A 23,164-nucleotide genomic window follows, 5' to 3' on the forward strand; every position below is an offset into this window, starting at 1 on the left:
ATTTTAGAATGACACACACACACACGCACGCACACACGCACGCGCACACACACACACGTAAGTAATGTATAAAAAGCATGAAAAGAGTAAATTTAGACTAATTTTCTGACAAAAGCTGGAATAGTTTATAGAACAAGCATAAAAATGGAAATTTTTTGGTTTATTTTCTAGAGTGATGTAGGAATGATCTTTGGTTGCTATGACAGCGGTGCAGTGTTTTGATGTTAACGACCATGCTAACCTCACTGCTAACATCCAAAGATAATAAAAGAAAGGTTTTGGAGTAAATCCCAAACATTGTTGCATTTGTTTTTATGGATGAGAGGCAAGTCGTGCTTCCTGTAATCAGATTACTGTGACCTTCATTTGGTACCTCTGAGGGAATAAGTGTTTCTCATAAAAACACAAAAGAAAATACATACAACTGCATATATATATGTGTATATATATATTTGCATATATATATATATACACATATATACGTTTATATTTTTTAGAAGGGAACATTGCAATAAAGGCACTTTGTTAATCTTAAAACAGTCGTTTATCAAAAATAATCATAGTGTGTTTATCTGTGTTCAAAAGTGAAAAACCAATATTTCCTTCCAACGTTTTCTACGCTGAAGCAAACTGTGATTTATGTGTGTGTGTATATAAAGTTAAGTGTGCTCAGTGAGGTTTATAACTCTTATTTACAATAAATCATGAGCAGAATACAGAGTGCTCACGTCACTACACAAAGGTGTGGTATCTACACTAAATTCCTCTCAGGGATGTTTGTTTTCCAGTAAATCAAACATAGAACAAAAACAACGATGGTGTGTTCAAGTGTAGCTGCAGGTGAAACTGACGCTGTTTAAAGTGAGGAAAGAACCTCTGACGTCATGGAACACGTTGGTCGTTGTGCGTTTCATCCCAATGTGTTGATGACACTAAAGAACATTCACTGGTGCAAAGGGGGCGTGGCCTGCAGTACCATGTACATCATAGGACATCCTGTGTCAGGTACCAGGTAAACCTCTGTCATTGGTCGCACCAAACGCCGTCAGATGAAACGGCCTCAGACTTCAAAGTAAAAGTCATCAGACTAAACAGCCGCAAATAAAATCGCCTTAGGCCGTAAAACACTTGGTGTTTTATTTTGAAGAAACCAGAAAATACACAACGTCATCAATGTGTGCTGTTTTGATACAAGAGTAAAGTTGAAAGCTGTTATTTTCCATTTATTTTCAGACCCTCCAGGAAATCACAATGTTGCTATTGGCACTTTTAATGCAAATTCAGCCAATCCCTGTGAATTCTGCACCCTGATATTCTGTCCAATCACTGCAAATTTCCCCAAATTTTAACCAATCTGACGAAAGATTCCGGTCGCCACAATGTGGCTGAAGTCCGTCTTCTTTGTGTAAACCACATTGACCTCCACCATCAGCTGCTGGGGGTCCCTGGTATATATTCAATTCCACAGAGAAGAATTAAAACTGCTTCAAAAATCTACTTTTTTCAAATTTGGTCTGTGAATTATTCTTACTCTTTTTTCTTTGTTTGATCTTTCTTAGATAATGTTTATTTAATTTAGTTGAATTCAGTAATGTTGTGAAAGTTAAGATTTATTATATTATTGGGGAAATGTTTAGATAGAATGATTGTTTTCCTTCAGTTACAGCCGCCAGATTTTAGTTTGGACCATTAGAGGGCGCTGGTAACCCAGTGTTTGTTTGGGATGCAGCTATTCTGTGCAGTGATGAAGAGATGCTATGCTAGCAGACAGAGCTAATAGAAAAACCTGACTTTCATGTAATATTACAGATATTTTTGGGGTGCTAAAGGGGTAATAAATCATTTATTAATATGTTTAAGAGTAGAAGGCGGCCAGAAAGAGAGTAGTAGGAGATTCTGCCCGCCACATTTGCTTCTGGACATCTCTGATTGTTAGTAGACTGTTTCTGTACCTGTTCCTTTAAGAGTGTTCCTGACTGTATCTGTTAGTAGGCAGTATTCAGTTTATAATGTCATAAATATAAAAGTAGGATAAGAAATACTGTCAAAAATAGTGAACAGAAAATGTATCAAAGATCATCATTGTTGTTATTGTTAGCATTGCTGCTAACTGTTAGCCTTCCTGTAAAACCGTGACCTTTCCCACAATATCACAAAAATTATCATTTACTCACCAGACAACTAGCAAGTAATTATCATTACTACCGTTATTATACCAAACCGTCACATTTACATATCGTTACGTCCCTATAGTGACACGACGGCTGCTAGTGTAGATGTAGCCGTTAGCCTAACCGCGGCAGAGCGTCATGTCTGTATTACTACGTGGGAATTACAGACCGTGGATTTCAGTACAAAATGCATCACAGTCGGTTCAAGACGCTTCATCACCATTAGCATTAAAACCCTTCAAATGAATGTTTGTTCATAAATCCTGCCTTTTTCCTCCTTTAACTATAGATTTATTAATCAAACAATATGTTGATATATCTTAACTTTTAAAGAATAAACTTACTTTGTCATGTCTACTTCCAGTTCCTTCAAAATAAAACACCAAGCCGTGTCTTACACCCCGAGGCTGTTGAGTCTGATTACTTTTATTTTGAAACCTGAGGCTGTTTCATTTGACAAAGGTTTTGCTGAGTCATGGTTTCCTGATAGCTGATAGGTCACTGTGAGAGGATGTCCTAACATGGACGCCATGTTGAATCATTACCAGTGGTCCAGATGCAGGTCCATGGTAGAGTTCAGGTTCATGTCCGTCACATCCAAAAACTCAGTGTTAAAGATGCTGGGCACAGTGGGCAGGGCCACGCTGAAGCCCGGGGCAGAAGTGGGCGGAGTCAGGTCCAACCACTCCATGGTCTCCCAGGCTGCGTCACTGAAGGCCATGCTAACCATGCCCTGAACCTCCGGCAGAGCAAACGGAGCCTTCCCACTGAGCGGTGAGAGGGGCGTGTCTATCAGGTCCCTGTGGGTCAGCAGCTTGTCCTGGTGGGGGGGCTGAGGGAGGCGGGTGGGTTGGACGTGGCTGCTGCTGTAGCTCTCCTCCTCTCTGTTCCTTTCTATTTCCTGCACAGCATCCTCAACGTTCCGACCAATGGGGGCGCTGCTGAGCAGGTTCTCCAAATGGCTTTCAGCGCCGTGATTGGCTGACTGGTCGTAGGCCAGCTGGGGGGGGCTGAGCTGCTCGTAGTGGCGCTGAAACCGTGGGACGAGGAGGCCTGGACACCCTGAGGACACAGTAAGATGATTGGTTAGGGAGGAGCTTTCCCTCTGCGCTGCGCCGTTAGCTGGTCGCTCTGAAGAGAGAAACAGGAAAGGGGGAGGAGCATATGGAGTTTGTGTTTCCAGCGCCTACATTGTTGTGTTAGCCGACGTGTAGCTTACCTCCACTTTCTATGAGCACGTCCAAGAGTTCATCCATCTGTTGACTGCGTGTCAGCTGCTGTAGGACAAACCACAGGAAGTTCACTGAGTTTCATCTACACAGCTTCCTGCTTGGCTTCATAAAATAAAAGCTCTCCATGTTTCAACAGTAAGTCTTAGGATTGAAGCAGTGCAGAAATATTTATTTATATTTCTTTTGTTTATAGTGCAGCAGGAGGCATGGAAATGAAGCTGGTGTAGAATTACAAATATGTGGTTGGTATTATCAGAATTATTTCTCTTGCACTAATGAAAGTACAAACATGTACTTTTACTTTAAATGCACGAAAACTTTTTTTTTACCAAATTTAGGCCAAAGTATGACCCAAAAATATCTCACATGCATATTTTGACATTATTATACATTTACACCCTATTTTCCCCCTGAAAACTGGGTGACTGAATGTGTAGCAAACGGACATGTCAAATTTCTCGTGATGTAATCTTCTGTAAATCATCTGAAGCAGCGAAATATGAATTAATAACAGTAGTTGACTCTATTAATCCTGTTTAGCTTGTTTTAGTATAAGATGTGTAACAGCCACTGAAGTCAAATATATGGTTGATGATGAAACGGATTAGAGTCGACACAAAAACATAGTTGTGTTGGTCAACCATTGTTGCTGTGTAGCATGTAGCATTAGCCTGTCTGCTAATACACGTTTTATTACAGGGGGCATGTGCTCAAATATCTTTACTCCTCCTTTTTAAGGATGTATTATAACTAAACTAGTCTGAACATGACCATCCAATCAATCCTGGAAACAAAATATTTTTATTTTACTCTCATTCATACATAAACTCTTTTAAAATGTTCATAACAGGATACGTTTACAAAACCTTTGCTGAAAAAAGGTGGAGGAAGAAAGTTAGTTTAGGTGAATAAAGCGAACGATGAAAAGAAGAAGAGTGACACAAAGACACAAAGAGAAGGTAGAGGAACGCCACAGGTGAAATCAAACGTGTGTCCAGCCATCTTTGTTGGATTTGATCATTTACCTGCTTGATTGCATCCTCATAGCATGGGGGCTGGTTTAAATGTGAGCTACTGAAGGCAGGGGGAGAGCCCTGGCACTTTTGGTCAACATGTGGCGCAGACACTTGTACTACTGACATCTATATGAGACATAAGTGAAAAGTGACATTAGCGTAGCCAGAGTGTGAGTATTACAGATGACACAGCTACAGAATCAGGCCCTGGTTCTGGAGGAGTCCATGACATCACATATGTGAAGGTGGAGGAATGTGGGACGATCATACAGTGTGAGAGAGGAAAAGTGACGGTGAGGTGACAACAGTGCAAAGGCTGTGTGTGCGTTGACGTTGTTACCTTTGGATGGATGTTGTGGTTCTCAGGTTTAGAGTCAGAGCTGGAGAACACGCCCTGAAGGCTCCGTTGGTCGTAGGAACAGGAACCATGTGGACCTTTGTGCTGCACCTGCTGTTAGAAACATAGTGAAATACAACTAAACACATCATATAATCAACATATTCCAGCTTAAACACAACAGCAGGGGTACACACACGTTCTAGATCTGGTACCTCTCAGATTTTAACCTGCACTCATTTATTTATTTATTTTCTTGCACCTCATTTGCTTTTAGGTGTTTTGAATAAATTGTCAAGTATTATATTTGGACAGCTGTCTTTTTTAAGTTGAAATCACTGGAAATTTCATTGTACACAAAAATGAATGTAAAAACTCAGGCCACGCCCCCACGCTATGTCTAAACTTTGATTTTGTGCAAAAATAGTTTCTCTGTTAGCTTGGAGGACGGTATAGAATGGCTAAAAAAGGCATTTGGATTTAAAGAGGTAAAGGTTGTTTTTGTGGAAATCCCAGAGCAACAGCAGTTAGCTTAGTTAGAAGTAGCAGTTAGCTTAGCTAGTAGCAGCAGTTAGCATAGTTAGTAACAGCAGTTAGCTTAGCTAGTAGCAGCAGTTAGCATAGCTCATAGCAGCAGTTAGCTTAGCTAGTAGCAGCAGTTAGTTTAGCTGGTAGCAGCAGTTAGCTTAGCTAGTAGCAGCAGTTAGCATAGCTAGTAGCAGCAGTTAGCATAGTTAGTAGCAGCAGTTAGCTTAGCTAGTAGCAGCAGTTAGCATTGCTAGTATCAGCAGTTAGCATAGCTAGTAGCAGCAGTTAGCATAGCTAGTAGCAGCAGTTAGCTTAGCTAGTAGCAGCAGTTAGCATAGTTAGTAGCAGCAGTTAACATAGTTAGTAGCAGCAGTTAGCTTAGCTAGTAGCAGCAGTTAGCGTAGCTAGCAGCAGCAGTTAACGTAGCTAGCAACAGTTAGCATAGCTAGTAGCAGCAGTAAACGTAGCTAGCAGCAGCAGTTGGCGTAGCTAGCAACAGTTAGCGCAGCTAGCAACAGTTAGCGTAGCTAGTAGCAGCAGTTAGTGTAGCTAGCAGCAGCAGTTAGCGTAGCTAGTAGCAGCAGTTAGTGTAGCTAGCAGCAGCAGTTAGCGTAGCTAGCAACAGTTAGTGTAGCTAGTAGCAGCAGTTAGTGTAGCTAGCAGCAGCAGTTAGCATAGCTAGCAACAGTTAGCGTAGCTAGTAGCAGCAGTTAGCATAGCTAGCAACAGCAGTTAGCGTAGCTAGCTTGTTGTACCCCTACTCATCAGGGCGATGCCTTCGGTCTTCAGGTCAAAAACTAAATATAAAACCAGAGGAGACCTGGTGTTCCAGACTCTGGAATAACCTGCACCAGTCTCTCAGGGAGCTCAACTGTGTGGTTACTTTTAAAAAACTGCTGAAGACTTTACTTTACAGTAAAGCTTTTAGTTACTGGATTTTAATTTTTAATTATCCTTTAATGTTGCTGTTCTTATGATATTCACTCTTGTTTTATTATTTTATTGTGTTGTACTTTTACCACAACTCTGTACAGCACTTTGTGATTTTATCTGTAAAAAGCACTTTATAAATAAACTACTTACTTACTTACTTAGCAGCAGCAGTTAGCGTAGCTAGCAGCAGCAGTTAGCGTAGCTAGCAGCAGCAGTTAGCGTAGCTAGCAGCAGCAGTTAGCGTAGCTAGCAGCAGCAGTTAGCGTAGCTAGTAGCAGCAGTTAGCGTAGCTAGTAGCAGCAGTTAGCGTAGCTAGCAGCAGCAGTTAGCGTAGCTAGCAGCAGCAGTTAGCGTAGCTAGTAGCAGCAGTTAGCGTAGCTAGCAGCAGCAGTTAATGTAACTAGTAGCAGCAGTTAGCGTAGCTAGTATTAGCACCTGTAACGATACAGGAGAACCTGTCTCCAACAGACAGGACACAGGAGGAGAACTATCCAGGAGACATGAGGAGGACTCAGGTTAAAGTTCTGATATAGACATTAAGACAGAGGCTCAGTTCAAAGCTAAGATGATCTGCTGCTCTAGGTTTATATAAGACCAGACAGGCTGGAAATATGTTAAAAAGTTGTGAGGATACAAAGTTTTCCATGGCTGTTTAGGTAAGCACATGTTTTATTTAATATATTTATTGTTTTCTGAAAGTTTAGTGTCTGTGACTAAATGATGTGATTTAATGATGTCATTGGTGATGAAACATGTCAGATTTAACAGCTGTCACTCAGAGACTGATGCTCCGTAACAAGCTTAATGCTGATTGGTTGTTTGTGTTCAGGTGATATTATTGTCACATTTCTCTCTCTTAGTGCTAGAACAATCTGTGACGTGTGTTCTGGAACCACCTGCAGCTCTTCTAGAGGATAGGTGTCTGAGGACCATGACACTAGTCTGTGGATATCACAGATGTTTCTGGGATTGATTTATTCAGAAAACCAAGCTGTGGGGCGTGGTCTTTATGTTTAACAGATGCAGACTGTGGTGGGCCGGGGGTCTTACTTGCATGCCGCTGCTGCTGCTGTGTGCACGGTTGTTCCCCTGGTTGTTGGGGTGACTGCATCCGTCTCTGCCCAGGGGTAGGGGGAGCAGGTAGGGGCTGTTAGGAGAGGTGGGCTGGGGGCTACATGAGGGTTTTCCTCTGGGTGAGTCCTGTGGGGAACACTGTGGGCTGAGGAAGGCAGACATGGTGGGGGGGCTCCCAGACACTGACCCGGTTTCCATACTGTGGGCTCCACTGGGACCCCCCATAGTGCAATGTCCCATATCCTCCATGCAGCTGTCAGGGGGGCTTTTCAGCTGCTTGGGTGAGGACAGGGGGCAGTTAGGGGGGAACGATAGCGGCTCCTGTTTGATGGTTACCCCAAAGAAACGCTGTCCCATCATGGCTGAAGATGTCTGCTGATGGAGCACTGAGGGGTGGGACAGGGAGGGGCCAGGGTCCACTGAGGGGTGGGACAGGGCGGGGCCAGGGTCCTGAGACGCTCCGTAACAGCGTTTCCGTTTATGAAGCTGCATCCTCAGCTCTTCAACCTGACATTAAGAGAAATGAGAAGATATGATGAGGTCAGACTTAACCTTCAACTATTTTCATTGATTAGGAAGAATAACAAGGTGATGATAGATATGTGTTTTTAGTATATTTTACAGCTGATTTAGGACCCGTTAGCCTTAGAGATGCTAACAGAAAGCTAACACAAGATCAAGGTTTACTTTTATTAGGTAATTTATTTCAGGCTCAATAATTGTGATCAATTGTAATTGAACTTTAGTAATTGAGAACATAATTGCAATTTGTAGGGGAAAAAATAATAATTGTAATTTAATTGCAAATAAAAAAAAGTGCTGGTCACTGTAATCACAACTGAAATGTGATTGAACATGGGTATTTGGAAAAATAATTGTAACTGAAAAAATGTAATTGAGCCCAATCCTGGAGTAGACCACACATTGAACTTATGACAATGGTTCCATTTGAAAGGTGTTCTAAACTCTATGGTTTTAGACCTGACAGTTTTCAAAAAGACGTCCATTGACACCTTGAAGAAGGAGGACCAGACACAAAGGTCATGGCTAAAGAGGCTGGATGTTCACAGAGTCCAAACACATTCATAGAGAGGTGAAGGGAAGGAAAAGATGTGGTAGAAAAAAGTCTACAAACAATAGTGATAACCACGCCCCCTGGAGAGGATTGTGAAACTAAACCCATTCAAACATGTGGAGGAGATTCACAAAGAGTGACTGTAGCTGGAGTCAGAGCTTCAAGAACCACCACGTACAGTATGTACAGTATGTAAGACATGGGTTCAGCTGTAGCATTCCTGGTGTCAAGACACTAAACTAGAGACAGCGTCAGAAGCGTCTCATCTGGGCTAAAGACAAAAAGGACTGGACTGCTGCTGAGTGGTCCAAAGTGATGTTCTCTGATCAAAGGACATTTAGCATGTTCTTTGGAGATCAAGGTCCCAGAGTCTGGAGGAAGAGAGGAGAGGAACAGAATCCACGTTGCTTGAGGTGGAGTGTAAAGTTTCCACAGTCAGTGATGGTTTGAGGTGCCATGTCATGTGCTGGTGTTGGTCTACTGTGGTTCCTTAGGTCCAAGGTCAACGTAGACGTCTACCAGGAAGTTTTAGAGCACTTCATGCTTCCTGCTGCTGACCAACTTGATGGAGATGCACATTTCATTTTCCAACAGGACCTAACACCTGCACACAGTGCTAAAGCTACCAGTACCTGGTTTAAGGACCATGGTATCCAGCTAACTGCAGCTACTAGCTATGCTAACTGCTGTTATTAGCTACGCTAACTTCTGCTACTAGCTACGCTAACTTGTTAGCGTAGCTAGTAGCAGCGGTTAGCATAGCTAATAACAGCAGTTAGCATAGCTAGTAGCAGCACCTGTAGCAATGATGCTAATACAGGAGAACCTGCCTCCAACAGACAGGAGACATGAGGAGGACTCAGGGACAGAGAGAAGTTAAAGTTCTGATATAGAGGCTCAGATGAGCTGCTGCTCTAGGTTTATGGGTTTGGCCGGGAAATGTGGAAAAAAGTTGTGAGAATACAAAGTTCTCCATGGATGTTAAAGTTTGTTTAGTATTTGTGTAGTTTAGTGTTCTGAAAGTTTAGTGTCCTTTGTAGCTAAATGATGTGATTTAATGATGTCATTGGTGCTGAAACATGTCAGATTTAACAGCTGTCACTCAGAGACTGATGCTCAGTAACTGATGATTGTTCATGTTTATTTAACGCTGATTCATCATTCTTTTATTAAACATTTAGGTTAATTGGTTGTTTGTGTTCACGTGATATTATTGGATCATTTAGTTAGAAAAACATGCTTTAAAAATGTTTTATTCTGTGATATTTTTGTCTCTCTCTTACTGATGGAACAACAGGCGTTTGTTGTGAGACCTGATGATTTACACATTAAGCTCCACCTTCTCCTCACCTGTCTCTGTTCCTGGTGAAGCTTCCATGTCAGCTCCTCAATCACCTTCTGTTTCTCCACCAGCATCTTGTCCTTCTCAGCGTCTGGTCCATCCCCGTTGAGGCAGAGCTGGGCGGGGGAGGGGGAGGGTTGGAGAGTGAACTGCGTTGGTGAGGACATGTTGACGTCACTGAAGCTGTCTGGGAGTGAGCCACTGAGGGACAGCTCAGAGGAGGCTGGAGAGATGGGTGGAGTGGAGGAGGTGCTGGGGTAGGGGTAGTACCCCCCATGGGACAGGGCACTGGAGGAGGATGGAGACTGGTAGCAGGACAGGGACCCAGTGGGGGTGACGGGGAAGGTCACAGTAGTGATGTCAGAGCAGCTGGAAGGGGAGGAGCCAGCGTTGGTGTCCTTGAATGGACGTAGTCTCTCAATTAGAGCAGTTTTAGTCCCAGACACTGGCATTCCACGGATACGGAGATGTTGCCTGAGCTCAGAGACCTGACACAGCACGACAGGAGCAATCAGTCATGGATGTATCACGTTTGATCACATGTGTAAACTGTACCTTCAGATCATCTAGGTTAGCAGGCAGGGGCCCAGGTTTGACTGGAGATATGTTGCTTTGGTTCGAAAAAGAGTTTTTGACGGGAGACGATGAGTTACTGGATGGACAACTGGAGGAACAGGCTGATAACGTCTCAGCAGCTCCTCTGAAACACACACACACACACACACACACGCACACACACACACACACACACATTATTGTATTTCATACCATTTTGTACTTGATGTAGCTCTAAAAAAAGGGGGCGACAGTTCCAACTCTGAGGTTTGGTAGTAGACACGAGCTGTGGAAATGTGCAAAATCGACTTAATAATGATTAGTGCCACATTAGACATGACACAACAAAGTGTGCAGTGTTCTAAGGAGATTTGGAGCGTCCATCGGGATGAGATTTGCGAGGCTCCTCCCCCAAAACAACGGAAACACATTTTAAGCGCCATTATACTTTGTCTACATTTAGGAATATCATTTTTATTTTGTGAAAATCTGCAATGGAAACCCAGCTAATGATGCAGAGAAAAAGGGCTCTCCTAAGGGACCTTTACTCTCCCTTAAACAGTGCGCTAACACTCTGGTAGATGAAGTTAGAGAGTAAATCATGGACTGTTGAAGACACACAAACCCTGAGAATAGAAGGACTTCAAGGTGGAAGTTCTTCAACAGTCTGTGATTTACTCTCAAACTTCAGCCACCAGAGCGTGTCAGCGCACTGTTTAAGGGAGAGTAAAAGTCCCTTAGGAGAGCTCTTCTTCTCCTCAGAGTTGGAAATGTTGCCCCCATGGTCATAGATTTTTTTATCCTCTTTCTGTAAACAAAAGGTCTACGTCGACATCTTTAACTTTTCCTGTTTTTTGAACAACCAAAAAGTTGTCATTGTGACTGAAAAAGCTGTTAAATGATCTAAAAAACTACTAAATAATGTAAAAGGCTGAATGTTTCACTCCAATAGAAAACAATAGATGTTTACAGGCAGTGGGGCCGTGTGACATCATCAGTCACATGATTTCAAGATGGAGGAACACAGGCTCTAAAACTGTAAAGTAGTCCTGTTTTTAAAAGGCAATAAAATGAATATGATTCATAATGATGTGTTTGCTAGACATAGATCTACTAATAAGGACATTTAGAAGATTTTAGGACACATTTGTAAAAACTAGAAGAACCCTGTAATACATCTCAACACTAGCGTTGACAAAGTGGGTGTGTTGGTGCGTACACATCCTGGTGTTTCTAGCTGATGTTTGACAAATAAACCCAACCCTGAGGTCACGTGATGATTGCTGGTCTTACTTGTGCTGAGCTGATGGCTGAGGATGAGGATGAGGATGGTAGCTGAACGCAGGCTGAGCTGAACTCTGCGTGTGCTGGGTGTGTTTCTGCTGGCTGAGGATCTGCAGCTGCAGGAAGAGCTGCTGCTGCTGGAGCAGACGGGCGTACGCTGAGTCCATGGGTGGAGGAGACTTCTCTGCCTTCTGATCTGGAGGAATGTACTGGTGGTACTTCAGCTTCTTCACTTTGGGCTTCACATCTTTGGCTTTCTTGTGTCTGTTCTTCTCAGAACTCTTGGACTATTTGAGTAAGAAAGATTTCTAACTTTTAGGATATATTAAACGTGTTACATTTCTGAAATGTTATTTAGGGATAGGTAAAAGATGAATTACTTTGATGATGGCAGGCACTGCTATTGGATGAGAGGCACGGCTGTTAGAGGTCAAACCGTCCTCTGAGCTGTGATCAGGAAGCTCTCTGCTCACACCTCCCTGTGCAGGACACGACACACATGACACGACACACAAGACACACAACACGACACGACACACGACACACATGACACGACACACACGACACGACACACACGACATGAAACACAAGACACACGACATGACACGACACGACACACAAGACATGACACACATGACACGACACACACGACACACACGACACGAAACACAAGACACACGACATGACACGACACACAAGACACACAACACGACACGACACACGACACACATGACACGACACACACGACACGACACACACGACATGAAACACAAGACACACGACATGACACGACACGACACACAAGACACGACACACATGACACGACACACACGACACGACACACACGACACGAAACACAAGACACACGACATGACACGACACACAAGACACACAAGACACACGACACACACACGACACGACACACAAGACACGACACACACGACACACAAGACACACGACACACAAGACTCACGACACAGGACACATACGACAAAACACACAAGACACACGACACACCACACACGACACACAATACACACGACACACACGCCATGACACACAACACGACACACAATACACACGACACGACACACACGACACGACACACAACATGACACGACACACAAGACACGACACACACGACACGACACACAAGACACACACGCCATGACACACAACACGACACACAATACACACGACACGACACACACGACACGACACACAACATGACACGACACACAAGACACGACACACACGACACACAAGACACACGACACACAAGACTCACGACACAGGACACATACGACAAAACACACAAGACACACGACACACCACACACGACACACAATACACACGACACACACGCCATGACACACAACACGACACACAATACACACGACACGACACACACGACACGACACACAACATGACAAAACACACAAGACACACGACACACCACACACGACACACAATACACACGACACACACGCCATGACACACAACACGACACACAATACACACGACACGACACACACGACACGACACACAACATGACACGACACACAAGACACGACACACACGACACGACACACACGACACACAAGACACACAACACGACACACAATACACACGACACGACACACGCCACGACACACATGCCACGACACACACGACACGACGCACAAAACACACAACACAACACACAAGATACACAAAACGACACACACGACACGACACAACACGCACTTTCATTTAGAGATTTAATCAATTCAGTGCAAGTGAAACAATGCAACAAGACTGTGATAAACAGAGAATAAAGAAGTCATTTAAAGGGACAGGAGCTGCTGTTGGTGGACAAAATACTTGAGTAAAAAGTACAGATACACATTGTCAAAAATGACAATTCAAGGAAACAGTTTAGTCAAAATACAAATAACTTACATATTAAAAGTAACACACACACACACACATACTAACCCATGGTATTGCTAGGTAAATATTAAAGCTTAATTCTAATATTAGCCCTTTTAATAGTTGCTCTTAAATGCTTTCCTTCATCCATTTCTCTATTCTAATATTCTAATCACTGACTCTTTTAAAATATGTTGTGTCATCTAAAAAGCCAGTAAATCATTAGGAAAAGGTTAATCCATTTAAACATATATTTCAGTCTGGCCGTAAACAAGAAGTTATCACACAATACTTCAGAAAACTCTAATACTGTAGTTGTAACTCTCACCACCAGGGGGTGCCAGAGGAGAACATGAGGGTGAATGGTACCTGTGGGGGGCTGGTGAGAGCAGGTGAAGAGGAAGACGAGGCCAAAGCCTCTGATGAAGGTCCAGCCTCGTCACTGAGCTGCTGCTCTGGAGACAAACTCTCACTGCTGCTGTCTTCCTCAAAGGCATACGAGTCCTCCTGCTTCTGGAACTTTCCATGGTTTACTGTGAGAAGAAAAAGACACCATGTGACGGTGTTAATGCTCATCCATGTTATATCATATATAGCAGACATAGGCAACTGGCAGTCCTGGGGCCACGTGCAGCCCTCGGCATAATTTTATGTGGCCCCCAAAATAAATGCACAAAATGACAAAAAAATACAACAAATTACAACATCACAGGAAAATACAGTAAAAGAGAAGATGACAACACAGAAAATACTCCAAAAACACACACGCCTGCTTGTTGGTCCGTGGCTGGCAGGGTGGCCCTGCTTGGGCAGATGATGGCACCCTCTCTCGTCGAGCGGGCCGGGGGCACCTCCCTGTGGACGGTGTTGTATTGTAGGGTCGTGCAGGCCTGTGCTGGTCCTGGTGCAGGCACGAGTTTCTCTGATACGCGGTTTCTCCCTGTTACGGCGGGGTGGGCCGCTCAGAGCCGGCGTGTGGCGGGGCCGCTCCCTGGACTGCTCGGAGGTGTGGCTGGTGCCCCACTGTTCCTGGGGGGTGGAGGGTGCCGTGGGGCTGATATAGTTTGGGGGGTGCCGTGGGGTGGGTTTACGGCTGTGTTGCTCGGCGCGTCCCTGGGGCCATAGTGCCGTGTGCCCGTCTGTGCCATCTACCCTGTCCGTTGGCCCGCTCTATGGATGGGCCGGGCTCCTACATGGACACTTCACTTCCAGCTGGTCTGGCTCACTTGGCATTACACCCCTATCTAACCCTTGAGGGGCAGGATGGTGGGGCTGAGGGTAGGGAGGGCACCGCTTGTGCTACTATGCAGTGGTACGGGGGCGGCACTCCCACCTCAATTTGCCCTACCAATCCCTCCAATTTTAAACACACCTCAACACACCACCCCCGTAGGGTATGACCGGCGCCTCCACCCTCCGGAGCTAATGCACCAAATACACATATAAACGCAAAGGTTGCATAAGGAGCACAGTTCACCCCCCCATCCCCTTTTTTTAATTGCACCTCATGCATTCACTAAACACACACATTCACACAGGGGATAGGGAAGTGCCTCTCCATTGGGGATTGGAGAGGCACTCCAAGACAACCTCCTTGTTGTCTTGGGGCGGTCACCACAGTGTGTGGGCATGCTGGGGAGGTGCTGGCATCTGAGCCGAGGTTGGATGCCCCTTTGGGGTGATGCTGCCTGCTGAGGGGTGGCAGTTGCTGTCTTAGCGGGGGTCTTCTGGGGCGGGCGGCGTGGGCCGTGCTTTTGCATGCCTGTGGCGTGGAGTCGACCCTGCTTGGGTTGTGCCTTGTGGGGCTGGAGTCTGCAGTTCAGCTGACTGGGGCCCTTGGAGGGGTCCTGACTTTGACGATAACTAAGGCTCATTGTGCGGGCGGCATCAATGAAGTGTGATCTGGGGCACTCTGGGGGGCTCGGCCAATGCTCTGGGGAGCCGGTGGGGCAATTTGAAGCATCCCCTTGGTGCCCCAGGTGACTGGGGATGTGGTCATCTTTGGGCGGGCTGCTTCTGTTCCGGTCCCCGCTGGCTGACTGCCCGGCGCGGTCCTGGCTGGGCGTGGGCCTTTGCTCCTCCATTGGGATCTCGGGGGGTTGGGTGATGGGGCGTGGATGTCGTGGGGGGTAGGAGTTGGCGGCGGGCCTTGGGGTTGGGGGTTGGGGTAGGTGGCATGGTGCACTGGGTCCTCGGCTCCTTGGGGCTTTCTCGGGTGTGTGTGTGGGGGCGGTGGCTGCCTCTTGGCCTGGGACTCCTTGGCTCCTGTTGTTTCTGCTGGCCTGGCTGCATCTTCGAGGCCGGGGTGGCGCTTGGGTTCTCAGGTCTGGCGCAAACATTGGTCATGGATGCACTGTCCTTGGGCTGTGGGAAAAACTCGTCATGGCTTAACTTTAGACACGTTGATCAAAAATACCAGTTTTAGGTATTACCACTCACTCCTTCCCTCTGTCCACCATTATACCTAAGCTCGGTAAGGTGTCACCCATAGATAAATATATAAACACTAGATGACGCAAGCGGGATTCACCAGCGTAGCTCAACGGCGGCCATCTTACCTCAGACAACTGACGTTCTGACGCGCTCTACGGTAGCTGTTAGAAAGTGTGTGATCAGCTTATACAAAAATATTGATGGATTTACAAACATTTGCCTTATTACAAACCTTATTATACGTATGTATGGCATAGGATGCATGTACATGTTGAAATTGCCGCTTTTGCTTTTGAAAAATGACTTAATTTTGCAACATAGTTGTGTCCCTACTGTTTACGCAAGTTATCAAGCCTGAGACAACAATCGAGATTTTTTGTTGTTGCAACTGGACACCTGAATTTCTCCACCACGACCCGTCCCACCGCACCAACCAAGCGTCAGTATCCATTGCATTTCAGCTGTCAAGTCTCCAGTTTCAAGAGATGTACAAGAAATCCAAAATACCACCTATACAAACTACAATGGTTGATCAGAATCAGATAGGCTTGTCTTTGTTCACATTAAAATGCTCATATTTGTTAATATGGAAATTGATGGGACAACAATACGGGAAGAAAGGGGAGTGAAATACGGTAGTTTCCCGGCCAAAACGGGATACTTGACAGCTATGTCTACGACGTTTATAACAAATCAAACTGTTTGAAAATTGGTTGAAAATTGAGCAAGTTATGGTTATTTAAATAGTACCATTGACAACGATGTAATGAGCGGGGCCAGCTGTCTGATGGCTGCCACGTTGCTACGTCGCTCCCCATCGTCTAACAGTAAGTCATCTAGTGTTTATATATCTCTATGGTGTCACCACCTTACATTTCTCCACACTTGTCACATGACTGGCTGAACAAGCACAATATACACAACTATAACTTCACATCTCACTCTCACTTTAAAATAATCAACTCTCCCCCACCCTTTTCATTTCCTACCCTGACTCCCTCCTCCCTGTTCCCTTCCCCCTCACCCAGGTGTAACACTGCTCTCCCTTTTTACATCCTCCCTATAATAAAGTGTTTCTTACCCTTCCTTAGGGAGCGCTGGTGATGGTCACAATTATTCAATAAAATAAATTATTTTTTTTAATTGCAATAACAAAACATACATTGCTGTCTATAAAATATTGAACTTCTTGTAGTGTTGACGTTTGACAGCATGTGCAAACAAAGTGAAAAAAAAAATGTATGTTACTAATCATTTTTGCTTTATTGTATATGTTACACAGATTATGGTTGTTGTGATTATATATTTAAGTCTCAAACTCCACCAATGACTGTGTTTGATTGGTTGAAGGTAAAGGGTTAAAACACACACACACACACACACACACACACACACACACACACACACTGACAACACAAGGATGGACTCAGTGTCACGTCTAAAGGACGAGGCCAGCCTAAATACAGCTGCTGTTCTTCTCCATAAGCTGGTCTTCCTCCTCCTCCTCTTCCTCAGTGAGTGTAAACCAACCCAATGCTTCCTTATGCAACATGTTTACAGGAAGTACTAACACATGCTGCTAGCTAGCATTGTGAGGAAGAAAGATGGGCATGGGGTCAGTGGGATGACGTTGTGTCTGTGATAAATGATGGCGCTGTCACAACAAACTGTTCTTTACTTTAAATGAAATAGTGGGAGAGGAAGAGCTCTGAAGACTCTCAGAACATTAAAGAACCTGTGCTGAGGGAACAACACATAAACAATATGTCTACACCATACCTGTCAAGTTTTGGATTTGAAAATAAGGGAAATTTTCTGGTGCCCACTATTCTGGGTTAAATTTACTGATGCTAAATGTTACACAGAGACATTTATTAATAAACAGCTGATCAATATGTGACACTCATTAATCATCAAACTGAGCTTTACATGTTGTTCTGAGAAATAAAAGCAGCGACTCTTAAAACTACTATTTTGATACATAATAATCTATAATATATACATATATACATATACATATATATTATGAAATATTATAGTTTTCTATATCGCCAAAATAGAAAACTTGATACATCTTGAATCTCAATACATCGTCCAGCCCTAATTCCTAAATTATAAAACAACCTAAATAAAAACATAAATGTGTATATGAAGCACATGTGTTTATTTAATATACTTATAGTTTATATACAAGTCATCACATTTAATATTTAATTTAACATTGTCTTTAAGTTAGACATTAACATTTTATTTTATTATAATTTCTCATACTCACTCATGTGGTTCTCTGGTATTCACTAATGACTTATTAAACACATTTATTACAGACTTTACATTATTTAACACTTTATAAACAGTGTATATTTGTGGAGCTTGTGATTGGATGATTTTTCATGGTGACTTACGTGGTTCCTTCTGCTGTGGTAGACGTTAAAATATCAGTTATTAATCTAACAGAACGTGTAACTGTGTCACATCCTGATGGTCTTTATGAAGATAAACTCTATGTTATATTTTATAACATATTTACACCAGTTCTTAGTTTTTATCACCAGAACGTCTTCATTCATCATCTCTGTTCTGTTGTTTCTGGGTTTGTTGCTGATGTCAGCACTAATCTAATGAGAACTGTCACGAGGCTAGTGACGGCGTTCAGTTTAGTAGTTAATTATTATTACATTAAAATAAAGGATATTTATGGGAAAATACTAATACGGGAAGATGGTGGGAAAGAGGGTAAAATACGAGAGATTCTTGACCAAAATGGGACACTTGACAGATATGGTTTACTCTGTTGTCCATATCAAACCAGTATTAATCTAATGTACAACTGTTTTTCATGGTTAAAAGTAAAGAACAAACGTATTTCCTCATTACTTGCTTTTACTAGAAACATTTCTGCAATTCACCAGCCATGACTGAGTTCTGATGAACACGATTATAAAACAAGACAATTCATTAATTGCAATCAACGTGATAAAGTCTCAGCACTAACACGCTGTATATAAATATAATATAATATATATTTAAACAAACACTGTTGCCTCTGTATCAGTGTTAATACACTCGTACATGTTTTACTTCTTCAGGTTAGGAAGGAAAACCAGGATTCAGCTTTAATAACTCAGTCTGATTTTATTCTGGTAACGGATGTAGCTTCCAGGGCTGTGATGTAAACGTTCCACTAAAGTACTAAACACTACAAACTCATTTAGTCTAGTATATACTATATATGATACTTCCAAGTTTCCCAAGATTCTCCACCTTTACTTTGAAAGTTCTGAAAACATTTGAAGTGAGAAAGTGACCAAGTAGAATATCAACATGTGCTCATTTGATCCATAAAACTCACGTAGACATATTTCATTCACACATTTTCAGAGACCCTCCATTGGTCTACTGACTACACTTCCTGTTTATTTCAAAATAAAAGCCCTATTAAGAGTTAAAAGTTTTATTTTGAAAAGGGGATGTTGGATTATTAGCTTGAAGCTGGTCCCAGGACCGTTTTACATTCAGCTCCCAATGCATCATGGGACGGTTGAGTATGACTAGTGTGTTCTAATAATCCTCCTATCTTATATATAATCTAATAATATGGCTGCATATCATATGGTAATGTAGCTAAACCATTAGAAAGTGAATTCTTCATAATACTGGCCCTTTAAGACAAGTCTTAAGCAGAGGTTCACAGGTACATTGTTACTCTGGAGGAACATCTACAACCATGTGGTCAGCTGACCTGAGGCTGTGTAATGAGATCATGTAAATAATCCTAAAATCAGTCAGTATCTATGTTGTAATGTCTACTACTATGTCATAATGTTGTCAGGGCAAAATCTAAGAAATCAAGAAATTAATTCTGTTCATTTGGAGAAATGGTAATGTAACAATTGTAGATTTAATGTAAAGTATTTAGAATATATAAATCTGTATTGGGCAATTTCAAAGCAGTGAGAGAAAAAGGAAGAATTAGAATAAAATTTAAACAATACCACATTACCTTCTTAAGCAATCCCTCCCAATGTGCATTGTTTTTCATTTTTAATTAAAAACACTAACTAGTTTAAAATGTACTGTCTCTACACTGACAGTAACACTGTCCAGCTGACTTTAAACATTGAACTTTTTTTTTAAACAGCTGACTTTAACTGACGTATCACGTCCGTACGTCTGCTGATGTTTGCCTGCAGTAAACACTGCTGAGTAACATCAGGTGTTATGTATGGGATTATTTCCTTCATGTCTATGGATCAAAGCGCTGTGGCATGCCGGGGTTAGCGTTAGCGTTAGCCGCTGAGTGCAGGAGAAAGGGCCGTAAAGTGGGGCTCGCTGAGGCTTCCTCCAGGCCACACGCCAGTCAGGCCTCGTAGACGGAGGTCGAGACTAATAAACAGCAGATGTTGAGTAAATAGAGTATACACACTACAGTATACACACTACAGACCCAATAACACCATCTGAAGGATCTATGGCAGCTACAGGAATGTTCCAACGCACAATTTCACTCAAATAAAAGTCACTGCAACTGTTTCCAACGCTGCTGTAATCAGCAGATAAAAAAACAATTGAAAAGTCTTTTTTTAAACGACGCTGGGATCCTTTCAGCCAATCACGTGGCTGCTCCCTGAGCCTTATCTGTGACAGACTCCCCCAGAGTGACACACAGTGATAGGGCCTCTGGGTTGTGTTCCCCCCGCACACTTACTGCTGTTTATCTGAAGCCTGGAGCCAGATCTCATTTTACTAATCCTGGGCCTTCCAAAGACCCCCTGTTTAGACCCCCCTGTTTAGACCCCCTGTTTATACCCCCTGTTTATACCCCCTGTTTAGACCCTCTGTTTAGACCCCCTGTTTAGACCCCCCTGTTTAGACCCCCTGTTTAGACCCCCCTGTTTAGACCCCCTGTTTAGACCCCCCTGTTTATACCCCCTGTTTAGACCCCCCTGTTTAGACCCCCTGTTTAGACCCCCCTGTTTAGACCCCCCTGTTTAGACCCTCTGTGTAGACCCCCCTGTTTAGACCCTCTGTTTAGACCCTCTGTTTAGACCCCCCTGTTTATACCCCCCTGTTTAGACCCTCTGTTTAGACCCTCTGTTTAGACCCCCTGTATAGACCCCCCTGTATAGACCCCCTGTTTAGACCCCCTGTTTAAACCCCCCATGTATAGACCCTCTGTATAGACCCCCCTGTATAGACCCCCCTGTATAGACCCTCTGTATAGACCCCCTGTATAGACCCCCTGTATAGACCCCCTGTTTAGACCCCCCTGTTTATACCCCCCTGTTTAGACCCTCTGTGTAGACCCCCCTGTTTAGACCCTCTGTATAGACCCCCCTGTATAGACCCCCCTGTTTAGACCCCCTGTTTAAACCCCCCATGTATAGACCCTCTGTATAGACCCCCCTGTATAGACCCCCCTGTATAGACCCTCTGTATAGACCCCCCTGTATAGACCCCCTGTATAGACCCCCTGTTTAGACCCCCCGTATAGACCCCCTGTTTAGACCCCCCTGTTTATACCCCCCTGTTTAGACCCTCTGTGTAGACCCCCCTGTTTAGACCCTCTGTTTAGACCCTCTGTATAGACCCCCCTGTATAGACCCCCTGTATAGACCCCCCTGTTTAGACCCCCTGTTTAAACCCCCCATGTATAGACCCTCTGTATAGACCCCCCTGTTTAGACCCCCCGTATAGACCCCACTGTATAGACCCACTGTATAGACCCCCCTGTATAGACCCCCTGTATAGACCCCCCTGTATAGACCCTCTGTATAGACCCCCTGTACAGACCCCCCTGTATAGACCCTCTGTATAGACCCCCTGTATAGACCCCCCTGTATAGACCCACTGTATAGACCCCCCTGTATAGACCCCCTGTATAGACCCCCTGTATAGACCCTCTGTATAGACCCCCTGTACAGACCCCCCTGTATAGACCCCCTGTATAGACCCCCCTGTATAGACCCTCTGTATAGACCCCCCTGTATAGACCCCCTGTATAGACCCCCCTGTATAGACCCCCTGTATAGACCCCCCTGTATAGACCCTCTGTATAGACCCCCTGTATAGACCCCCCTGTATAGACCCTCTGTATAGACCCCCCGTATAGACCCCCCTGTATAGACCCCCTGTTAGAAGTGTGTACAGTATGTCAGCTGTATCATGTCGTACACTAAACAAACTCACTCTCATCAATATTTACAATTGATTTCTAGTATTTAGCGCGTTAGCCTGTGAAGCTAAATAACCTGAACGTGTTCTTATCACCACTGATGGAACGTAGTGACGTGTCTGTGCTGTAAACAGAACACGAGCGTTCCTTGAGGGTCACAGACCCGTCTGTCCATCCATCACTGGATGTTTCACCTGTTTCTACCTGTGGACCTGTGTCTCCATCTGGTCTCCTCTGCACGTGCTCCTCAGTTTAGATTGACTACCTCACAGAGCAGAACATCTGCTCTTCATTTGTGCACTAACAGACCATCTCAGATCATATTACTGCTTCATTTTCTGACCACACGTCATGTTCAATGATCTAGAACTAGTGAAAGTCAGGAAAATGCTTCTCATCACAGCAGCTGTTTGTAGTCCAGGTCCTTCATAAACCAAAACACTTGTTCTCAATTTGTCCAGAGCCTCACTCTGATTGGTCCATGTGTGGTCCATGTTTGTCAAACACTAGACATATAATTCATCCTGCACGTCTCAAAGCGTAAATGACCAGAGAATGATTCCATTTTGGATTTAACGATTCAGTTCGTTATTGATTCTGATTTGAATAAAAGGAGAAGAAACACAAAGTGAGTCAATGACTCAAATCAACATTAGTCTGTCTAGGTCTGGTTCAGAAGAGACAGGACGACCTGAAGTAGAGCGAGAACTGTGTGAGGTTCTGTTGTTATCTAGACCTTGTGGTTCTCTTTCCGTTATTCTGTCTTTGTTTATTCTGACCTCCTGCGTTAACTCTTGTCTTTCCTGCTCGTGGCTCCACCCCCTAGTGATGTCAGTATGTTTGAGTTGTGACTGCTTCACACTGCTTCACACCATTTACACTGATGTCCACCACATACAGTAGATCAATACATGTGATCAGTACAAGATTGAAACCTCGTCTGTAGTGGCAACATTTCAGATTATGGAGGAAACTGTAATACGTTTAATATTAACATAACCACTAGGAACGAGTGTATCATAGTGTATCATGTTGTTCTGCAGTCTGTGTCTTCTCCTCTAACTCTGAGGGTTCTCTTTTCTGTTTCAGGTGTTTTTG

The 23,164-nt window shown here is 43.7% G+C and overlaps 1 protein-coding gene across 4 annotated transcripts in view; it reads right to left on the bottom strand.

Moving 5' to 3' along the window:
* Positions 1–103: 103 nt before the first annotated feature.
* Positions 104–23,164, bottom strand: part of myocd (myocardin) — a 43,150-nt gene continuing 20,089 nt past the window's right edge. Inside the window, exons 3-12 of one of the 4 annotated variants that reach the window (XM_028476426.1) lie at positions 13,828–13,991; positions 11,928–12,026; positions 11,557–11,834; positions 10,264–10,408; positions 9,717–10,196; positions 7,268–7,798; positions 4,760–4,867; positions 4,429–4,545; positions 3,391–3,448; positions 104–3,302 (exon numbers count right to left, since the gene is read on the bottom strand). In XM_028476426.1, the coding sequence (XP_028332227.1) occupies positions 2,713–3,302; positions 3,391–3,448; positions 4,429–4,545; positions 4,760–4,867; positions 7,268–7,798; positions 9,717–10,196; positions 10,264–10,408; positions 11,557–11,834; positions 11,928–12,026; positions 13,828–13,991 (2,570 nt within the window). In that variant the 3' untranslated portion in view covers positions 104–2,712. Of the gene's footprint in view, positions 3,303–3,390; positions 3,449–4,428; positions 4,546–4,759; positions 4,871–7,267; positions 7,799–9,716; positions 10,197–10,263; positions 10,409–11,556; positions 11,835–11,927; positions 12,027–13,827; positions 13,992–23,164 lie in introns of all 4 variants that reach the window. The other 3 variants (XM_028476427.1, XM_028476425.1, XM_028476428.1) reach the window with 3 other exon arrangements.

This window comes from Gouania willdenowi, chromosome 19, assembly GCF_900634775.1.
Source record: "Gouania willdenowi chromosome 19, fGouWil2.1, whole genome shotgun sequence".
Taxonomy (NCBI): domain Eukaryota; kingdom Metazoa; phylum Chordata; class Actinopteri; order Blenniiformes; family Gobiesocidae; genus Gouania; species Gouania willdenowi.